The sequence below is a fragment of the Helobdella robusta genome, assembly GCF_000326865.2.
Source record: "Helobdella robusta unplaced genomic scaffold HELROscaffold_62, whole genome shotgun sequence".
NCBI lineage: Eukaryota > Metazoa > Annelida > Clitellata > Rhynchobdellida > Glossiphoniidae > Helobdella > Helobdella robusta.
Window position 1 is genome coordinate 777,232 of NW_008705346.1, and position 10,381 is coordinate 787,612.

At 36.9% G+C, this 10,381-nt stretch overlaps 2 protein-coding genes across 2 annotated transcripts in view; both read right to left on the reverse strand.

Moving 5' to 3' along the window:
• Positions 1–4,275: 4,275 nt before the first annotated feature.
• On the reverse strand, positions 4,276–5,631 carry HELRODRAFT_145029 (hypothetical protein; the record flags this gene model as incomplete). The annotated part of the gene is made up of 4 exons (XM_009029839.1): positions 4,276–4,383; positions 4,623–4,753; positions 5,309–5,485; positions 5,556–5,631. Coding segments are annotated over 4 exons (492 nt in total), but the record flags the coding sequence as incomplete, so codon positions are not given.
• Positions 5,632–8,478: 2,847 nt separating this feature from the next.
• The window catches only part of HELRODRAFT_88003 (hypothetical protein), a gene marked incomplete at both ends in the record, with an annotated part of 2,518 nt that continues 615 nt past the window's right edge, over positions 8,479–10,381 (reverse strand). Inside the window, 4 exons of the mRNA XM_009029748.1 lie at positions 8,479–8,605; positions 8,893–8,982; positions 9,137–9,189; positions 9,423–9,604. Of these exons, the coding sequence (XP_009027996.1) occupies positions 8,479–8,605; positions 8,893–8,982; positions 9,137–9,189; positions 9,423–9,604 (452 nt within the window). The remainder of the gene's footprint in view (positions 8,606–8,892; positions 8,983–9,136; positions 9,190–9,422; positions 9,605–10,381) is intronic.

Here is a 10,381-nt window from a genome sequence, read left to right on the forward strand (position 1 = left end):
GTCCTTCTCCACCTGCTCTCTCCATCCCAATCGCGGACGACCCCTTCCTACCACTCCTTCACCTCGAACTCCAACGCTCGCCTAATCCCGACCCTTTCATCCCTTCTCAACACATGTCCATACCACCGCAGTCTCGATCTCCTTATCAATGTCACAATGTCCTCATTCAGTCCCATCATTGACATCAGCTCTGTACTACTCCTCCTATCCTTCACTTTAACCCCACACATCATCCTCACCATAGCTCTTTCAGCCCTCTGCAGTACACTTTCCTCTTCTCTCCTCAACACCCAAGTTTCACCACTATATACCATCGCTGCTCTCACACATGCTTTATATACCCTCCCTTTCATCTTCACTGACCATTTCTTTCCACACAATACCCCACCCATTTCCCTAAATTTCATCCATCCCACACGAACTCTAGCCGTAACTGCGCTCAAACATTCTCCATCCGCATTCAGCTCAACCCCGTCCTTGCGTCCGTCCTATTAATCACACCATGAACACATTTCTTACATTTGAACGTGCCTTCCACCTTTTTCAGTGCCCCCCTCAAACCACTACATCTCTTATGCACCCATTTCTGACATCCTATACACAACACCGAGTTACCCCACAGGGGTCTATTTTACTTATCACTCGCTCCCCACCTTCCCCACTCACCATTACCTTCGTCTTACCAATATTAACTTTTAACCCTTTCTTTTCAATAACACTTTTCCATCTGTCAAATTTTAACTGCAATTCTTCCATGCTATCAGCCATCAAAACTAAATCATCTGCATACAAAATCTCAAATAACAACCCCTCCATTATGTTTCCACACACAACATCCATCACAATTGCAAACAGAAACGGTGATAACACTGATCCTTGATGCACTCCTACCTTAACACTAAAAGCGTCCGACATCCCCCTTCCAACCCTCACCTTTGTCTTTGCCCCTTCGTACAGCTGCATCACAGCTTTAACAAGTATCTCATTTACTCCTTTCTTCCTCAACGCCCATTCAATGAACTTCCTCGGTACTCGATCAAAAGCCTTTTCTAGATCCACAAAACACATGTACAATCTTCGTTTCTTCTTTCTATAATTCTCCTGCAACATTCTCACCATGAACAACGCATCCACCGTTCTCCTACCAGGCATAAACCCACACTGCATTTCATTAACTGTCACCATACTTCTCAACCTCTTCTCAAGCACCCTCTCCACTACCTTCATTCCGTGCTCTAGTAATTTCACACCCCTATATGACCCACAATCTCTCACATCTCCTTTGCCCTTATACAACGGCACCAACACACTGTGTGTGTTGGTGCCGTTGTATAAGGGCAAACAACGGCACCAACTACGCCCCTCCTCATTCCGTATACCATATCCCCATCCCCCATGTACACCTTTATATCCTTCTGCATCCGCCCCCACATGACCATTCAAATCACCCAACAACACCACAAACTCATTCAACCCCGCTTGCCCAATCTCGTCAGAAACATCATCATAAAACCTATCCTTCTCCTCTTCCTTCCTACTTTGTTGCGGAGCATATCCTGATATCACAAACACACACATACATATATATATAAATATATATATATATATATATATATACTGATATAGATTACTGCCACTATTTATACACCACAGATAACAGTTCCTGTATGACATAATGTTCATTATAGTTACTTGAATCAGATGTGTTTTTCTATTCTTTTTAGTAGGTCTAGTTGATTGGTTGGTTGGTACAAATTAGCTGATTGGCTGGTTGATTGATTGGTTGATTGATTGGCTGATTGGTCGATTGATTGGTTGATTGATCATGGTGCATACTTAACATTTTATTGACTTAATCGATATTATTCATTTTAATCAAATTTTTGTATGTATGTATGTATGTATGTATGTATGTATGTATGCATGCATGTATGTATGTATGTATGTATGTAAGCATGCATGTATTCATGTATGTATGCATGTGTGTGTGTATGTGTGTGTTTATGCGTGTGTAGTTTTATTCGCGTATGTTGATTTTAAATATTTTTCTTGCTTGCTTTTCAATTTTTCCAATCAAAAAAGTATTTTATCATTATGGAGATGTGTTTTTTTTCACAGTTACGTTGGTCTGTATGTGATATTTAAAATTTTTGTTAGAATTTTGGCAGGTAATTAATTGTAATAAGCTAATATGACCTTTACATGTTTGTGTGTGTGTGCGTGTATGTGGGATTACCTATTTTCGATGTTTAGATGGTTTATAATCGACACAGTTTTTGAAAACGACTTGTGTTTTTCATTTGGTTCTCAAAACATTTTTTCCGTAATAAATTTGATAATTTTATGAATGACTTCTCAATTGTTTGACTAATAAATGTAAAATAACCTTATTTCAGATATGTCCGTTTTAATATAAGTGTGTGTGTTTGTGAGTGTTCGTGTCGTGTGTGTGTGTGTGTGTGTGTGTGTGTACGCGATCACCTCTCTGTAATTTAAAACGACACGTAACAATTCATCGTTACCGGTGGTCTGGCGACAAAAACGAGAATACCCAAACTACAAATTTTATAAATTTGAAAATTTTTATTCAACAAATTGATAATTTTATCTGTAAATCAAAACAAAAATACTCGATTCAATCCCATTATGAGTGAAAATAAGCAGTCACGAAGAGTTCAACATTTGAAAATAAAATTTTGTTCCACATACACAACACACACGCTCGTAATATGCAATTCTTGTGTATACACACACACTCACACATACATACGCATACAAATACACATCATGTAATAAACAAGTGATTAATTGTTATAATTTTTTAATAGAATAAAAGGCGAAATATTGAAACACGTTAATAAACACTTACTTTTGTAAGTTTAAAAGTAAGCAACTCATTCAATAACGATGATAACAACAATTATGAATTATGTGTGTGTGTGTGTGTGTGTGTGTGTGTGTGTGTGTGTGTGTGTGTGTGTGTGTGTGTGTGTGTATGCGTGCGCGTACAACCATCGCGCTAAGATTTTGTAATACTTTTATAATATGAATGTTTACAAAGATGCTGAGGCGGAAATAATAAGAGTCTTCGTTAATAACAATAATGATAATAATTATTATTATTAATATTAATTAAATTAATACATTAATTAATTAAATTGAATTAATTGACAAGTAGGAGGAAAACATCTGCCACAACAACGATATACAGAATGTTATTAATTATTGATGGTAGCAAAAATAATTCGAATGGAAAAAGCGCGCGCGTTTGCGTGTGCGTGTTTGAGTGCGTGCGTGTGTGCGTGAGTGTGTGTGTGTTTGAGTATATCAGTTAGTCATTTTTATTTATATATTTTTAAGGCTTATATATCTTAAACTTCCATGAAATGCATGTACAGTGCAAAACTCACATATACACACACACATGCACACACACAAATGCGCATACATACAAAAACATACATACACATACATACATACACATACATACATACACATACATACATACACATACATACATACACAAACATACATACACAAACATACATACACAAACATACATACATACACAAACATACATTGATACAACATCAAGAGTATTGTTAACAACAGGAATGGAATAGGCTAGAAATTCTGTAGATTTCATAAATTACTGCGTTAATTATGGTCTTTTAATAGTATATACATATATATATATATATATATATATATATATATATATATATATATATATATATATATGAAACTAATATATTAATCTATACATACATTTATCTGGTGTGTATATGTGGAACGACCACATACTAAGAGACAGACAGAGAGAGAGAGAGAGAGGGAGGGGTTATTTAATAGAAAGATAAGTACAGAAACGTCATAAATAATAATTAGAATTCTTCTCGCAAGTAAGATATTTCCGTTAGCATTGAATTTCTTAAATTTCTTAAATAGAAATAATAGTAGTTACACTAAAAATAATAATAATAATAATAAACAACAACAATAATAATAACAATAATAACAACAGCAACAATAGCGAAAGTATTTAGAGCTATTTTGATTGAACTTCGGCTCAGAATATGAAAAAATAGCGATGTGTTATGCAAGAAGGAAAGTGAAAGCGTTTTTTGTACAATTATTATAAATATTTATTCAAGCAAATAAAGTATCACCCAGCTATCTGTCAATCAAGCAATTTAATATTCACATATTTAGATGCCAACCAATCAATCAATCGATCGATCGACCAATCAATGGATGCCATCACGAAATGTAAGTGAACGGGTTGACGTGAAAGAGGAAACAGGAGTTACAGACTCGAACTGGTTTTTGGTGGCCGAAATGAGGAAGTGGAACGCTATTGGACGAGCAGTTACTGCAGAAGATCTGTGATTGGTTGGTGAAAGTGTTAATTGATTAATAAATCAATCAGCCAATCAATCAATGATCAAACAGACTAACTAACTAACAATTAATTAATCTGTCTGTAAGTCAGTAAATCAATCAATCAATTGACCAATCAATCAACCAACCAATCAATCAATCGATCAACCAATCAACCAACCAATCAATCAATCGACCAACCAATCAATCAACCAACCAATCAAACAAATCAACAGACAAACCTTCCCACAGTTTCTGCAATGATGTCTCCTACGGACGAACGTGAAAAGAACCTTGCAGGACATGCACTGAGAAGACGAGTCGTCGGGCAACCAGGCTGGCGGTTCTTGTGATATTCTCAAACTCCCATTGGCTGGGTGATGGATGTGGTTTGTTTACAAATTTTTTTTACACACATGTCTGTCTGACATTTACAATTTTTGTCACATGTAAAGATATATATAATTAAACAATGAAATAATTATTAATAACTAAAAATGAATGAACAAACGAATGAATGGATGGATGGATGAATGAATGAATGAATGAATAAACAAATAAATGAATAATTAATCAAATAAAATAGTTAAATGATTGAAACCCTGACCGGCAAATTCCTCAGAGACATCAAGAGCACTCCTATCCACTTCAAAATCTGAATACGGGATGTCCAAATGATGGTGTTGATGAGACAGGAAGGACAAAGACGACGACGATGTAGGATGCTGTCGTGTCGTTGTTGATGCAGTTGTCGAGTTGAAACTCAGTGACGTCCTCATTAAATTGTCGTCGTTCGTTGTCGTCGTCGTCGTCGTTGTGGTCGATGTGGCCGATCGGAAGCTGCCCATACTGCTACTACTCGAGATGCTTCTGGGTGTCATTCTCGATGTTGCTGTTGTCGTCGTCGTCGTTGTTGTTGTTGTTGTACTGTTTGCAGTATTGTTAATACTAGTTGTAGTGTTGGAAGAAGTAGAAGTTGTTGTTGTTGTTGCTGCTGCTGTTGAGATATTGTCGTCCAGTGATGATGACGAGTAAGATTCAAAAACCACCTTCAAAATGTGTCTAAGATCACTGGCGTAGTTCGTTTGTAGCTGATCGGCCACACCTAATAAATGTTCAAAATTAACAAATTAATCAACCAACCAACCAACCAACCAACCAATCAATCATCTAACCTGATATACAGACAAATAGCCTATGCACAAGGTCAGTACTGTCCTTGAACTTTGACCTTGCTTCCTGCCTGGCAGCTGCTTCCGCTAATTGTATCACCTTACTCATCTCTTCATCATCGTCATCCTCCTCCTCCTCCACATCATCATCATCATCTTCTTCTTCGTCGTCGTCATCATCGTTCTCATTCTTAGCTGAAGATGGGGATTGGGTCTTATTTAAAATCTTCACTGCTGCTACTGATGGGGTGCTATTTTTAGCTCGTTTATTTTTAACACTCGGGATTTTCCCAGTAGCTGTAGTAGTTGCAGTAGTATTAGCAGCAGCAGCAGTAGTAGCTGCAGTAGTTGTAGTAGCAGATGTAGCAGTAGTAGTTATAGCTTTAATTAGCCAGGAGTCTGACGGTAGGTAGATTTTATCAGCACCATCCATAATTAAACAGAGCTGTTTTTTCCTCTGCTTATTATTATTAGCATTATTATTATTATTGTTGTTGTTGTTGTTGTTATTATTGTCGTTGGTGTTGATACTTTTATGAGTATTTGTATCTTTGATACTTTCCGAATTTAGTTGGTTGAAACTTCTTGTCAGCGAGACGTCATTGTTAGCATCATTGTTGATGTTATCAACGTTATTAAGGTTAAAATCGTTGATGTTGTTGTTGGTCTTATTATTATTATTGTTGTTGTTGCTGTTGTTAAGTTCATATTTTGGAGATGTGGAGTATGGATCTGAGTAAGCAGTGTTTGAATTCTCCAGACTGTCAGTGTTCTGTTTTTGTTGTTGTTTCTGTTGTTTGTTTTGTTGATTCAGTTCATGATTGCTGATGAATAGTTGTTGTTTCTGCTGCTGGCTCAAAGCATTTTCCGTGCTTTTATTCATATTATTATCATCATTATCATCGCTGTTATCGTCGTCGTTAATGTTGTTGTTATTGTTGTTGTTGTTATTATTATTATTATTATTGTTGTTGTTGTTGTTGTTTAAAAGTTGGCAAAACTCTTCAGTAATGAAGGAGATATTGTAGTAGTTGGTGTTGTCGAGTTTGCAGACACTATCATCATCGTCGTCGTCGTCGTCGTCGTTGTTATTATTATTATTATTATTATTATCATCACAACTTCCGTTTCTTAATAGGTAGATTACCTGTAAAGAAGATTAATAATAATAATAATAATAATAACAATATATGTAATAATAATAACAATATATGTAATAATATTAACATACCTGCCCTGCTGGTACACCACTTGAGCCAAATTCATCACAATTATTATTATTATTATTATTACTACTACTACTACTACTATTACAACTATTATTATTATTATTATTATTATTACAATTATCAGCAGGACTAATTTCAACGTAATGGTCAATATCGTCACTCCTATTTAAGCAGTTTTTACAGCTCTTATATTTTTTCCTCCCTGCCTTACTACCATCTATGACGTCATCATCGACATCACCATTACCATTCCCGTTATTATTATTATTATTGTTGTTGTTGCTACTGCTGTTATTATTATTGTTGTTATTGTTAGCATCGCCAGCCGCGCTAACATCGTCGTCGTCGTCATCATCGCCATTCTCTATGATACTGGTATTCCGGGGAAGTGCAAAGTTGAACTCTCTACTACCTTTCCAGCTGATTGATCTGATTGTCGCTGTCGGGTGTGTTGTGGCCGTTGTCGTTGGAAGAAATTTAGACGACGATGATGTTGATGATGTAGTTGCTGCAGCTGCCGCTGCTGTAGCCGACACTGTAGTTGTTTTTGTAGCAGTAGTAGTAGTAGCAGCAGTAGTAGCAGTAGTACTTGTGGCTGTAGTCGTTGCAGTGTTTGTTGTAGTTGTTGTAGTTGCTCTGACTCTAGATGGCCAAGTTTGCGAATGATGCAACTTCTTTTTCTTCATCATCACCTTCATCATCTTCGTCGTCGTCGTCGGGGCCATCATCATCTTCTTACTCACAGCATCATCGTTACCCTCTTCACCACCATCTGCGTTATCGTTTATAACTTTTAGGCATTTTTTATCAGCATTTTTATCCTCTTTGTTATCACCGCCACAGTCCTCATTACCACCACCACCACCATCATTTTTATTATCTTTTGATCTAAATTTCAACTTTTTACCGTGACCTAATTTCGTGAGTTTCAATTGGATGTTGGATTCTATGGCTGTTGTGGGGCTGTTATCTCCAGAATGGCAAAGCAGCTGTTCTAATGTCTTCAACTCCTCTGCTTTCAGAGTTCTCAATAACTCTCTGAATGAAATATTTTAGGTGTGTCTTGTTGACATAAATAACGGAGAGAGAGAGAGAGAGAGAGAGAGAGAGAGAGAGAGAGAAGAGGAAGAGAGAGAATAGATGCACCACACCTTCGTAAATATTCAAGCTGAAATTCATGCACAGGCATACATACACTTCTACAACAAAGTACACACACACACACACACACACACACACACACACACACACACACACACACATACACTTGTCCATGCACATGGAAAGATTAAATATACAAGTAGGTAAAAGGAGAGAGAGAGAGAAAAAAAGGAGAGACGGCTAGAAAGCCAGATAAAAATACTACTTGCCTAATTTTGAATAGGAGTGTTTGAAACTGTCTGAACATGTCTGACATGTGAATTGGGTCTTGATCAGGGTTCAATGGTCCATCGGGGAATATAAGCAGGCCACTGATGATGATGATGATGATGATGATGATGATAATGACGGTTGCGATGATGATAAGACGACGATTGTGATGAATTTATTTGGCAAATAAGCAAGCAAAAGGTAAAAAAACAAGATGAACGTCTTAGTAGTGTTTGTTTTGTGGTGAAAAAATAATAACAAATCAACTAGCCGACCAACCAACCAGACAATCAGCCAATCAAACAGTTCGACAATCAACCAGCCAATCAACCAGCCCGACAATCAACCAGCCAATCAACCAACCAGACAATAGCTAATCGAGGAATGGTGAACATGAGCACTGGATCATAAGAATCCAGTAGTTCTTGATTCAATAGACCGAGTTTCATAGACCTGTAACCATTTGAAGATAAACGGTTGAATGAATGAATGAATGAATGAATGAATGAATGATTGAATGAAGGAATAACTAAGTGAATGTATAATCAAGTGGATGTTATAAAAAGTAAATGAACAAATGAAAGACTAAGTGAGAAAGTAATCAAATGAATAGTTAATATATTGATGATTAATTAACCAACCACACACACGCCCAAACAAACACACACACGTACACAAACAAACACACGCACGCACACAAACAAACACAAGCACACACACAAACAAACAAACAAATTAACCTATTAACAGTTTCACAGAATAGCACGGTGACATCTTGCAGCAGGTCATAATCTTTCATCGTTTTCACTGGCACCATAACGCTCACATAACTACAAATAATTTCATTTAACTGATTGAGAAGATTCATAAATGATTGAATGAATGAATAAGTGATCGAATCAATGAATGATCGAAAAAATGAATGAATAAATGAATGAACAATTGATTGATTTTTTTCACTCATTATTGTTTTATCTCACTCACCTCAGTTCAAAATCAGAAAAAAGTCTATCAAAATCTGTCAGTGCCTTAACAATCTGGGATGAAAATAAATTTAGATTAATATTCATAAATAATGACGACACCAACTATCAATCAATCGATCAATCAATCAATCAATCGATCAATCAATCAATCAATCAATCAATCAATCAATCAATCAATCAATCAATCAATCAATCAATCAATCAATCAATCAATCAATCAATCAATCAATCAATCAACCAACCAACCAACCAATTAATACAACACAATAGAGCCCAAGAAATACCATCTCATTATAGGAAGACTGATTCTTGAGACACTGTACCCTTAGCAGACTTCTCAACTCGTCGATGTGTTGGGTCAGGGCACGAGCCAGAGGTCGCATACTTGCACTCTCGACCTCTCGGTTCAATATACTGGACCCCGCAGCTAAGCACTGCAGGGTTATTTGCAGAGAAAAAGTGAGCACTGGCGAGAGAGAGAAGAGAAAGGAGAGAGAGAGAGAGAAAGAGAGAGGAGAGAGAAAAAAGGGAAGGAAATAAAGTGCAATTGAAAAATTTCAAATAAAAAAATTTGACATCAGTGAAAAATTTAGGAAATGAAGTTTAAATTAAATGATGATATATATAAATAAATAAACAAACAAATAAACATATATTATAATTATGTAATAGTATATTTGGCATATTAATATTTTGTTTTTGTAAATTTATATATTAATACATTTGTGTATTTGGATGTTTGAGCGCAGTTACGGCTAGAGTTCGTGTGGGATGGATGAAATTTAGGGAACTGGGTGGGGTATTGTGTGGAAAGAAATGGTCAGTGAAGATGAAAGGGAGGGTATATAAAGCATGTGTGAGAGCAGCGATGGTATATGGTGGTGAAACTTGGGTGTTGAGGAGAGAGGAGGAAAGTGTACTGCAGAGGGCTGAAAGAGCTATGGTGAGGATGATGTGTGGGGTTAAAGTGAAGGATAGGAGGAGTAGTACAGAGCTGATGTCAATGATGGGACTGAATGAGGACATTGTGACATTGATAAGGAGATCGAGATTGCGGTGGTATGGACATGTGTTGAGAAGGGATGAAAGGGTCGGGATTAGGCGAACGTTGGAGTTCGAGGTTGAAGGAGTGGTAGGAAGGGGTCGTCCGCGATTGGGATGGAGAGAGCAGGTGGAGAAGGACAGGGTGAAAGCGGGGTTGCGTGATACTGAGGCGAGTGACAGATGTGGATGGCGTCGAGGG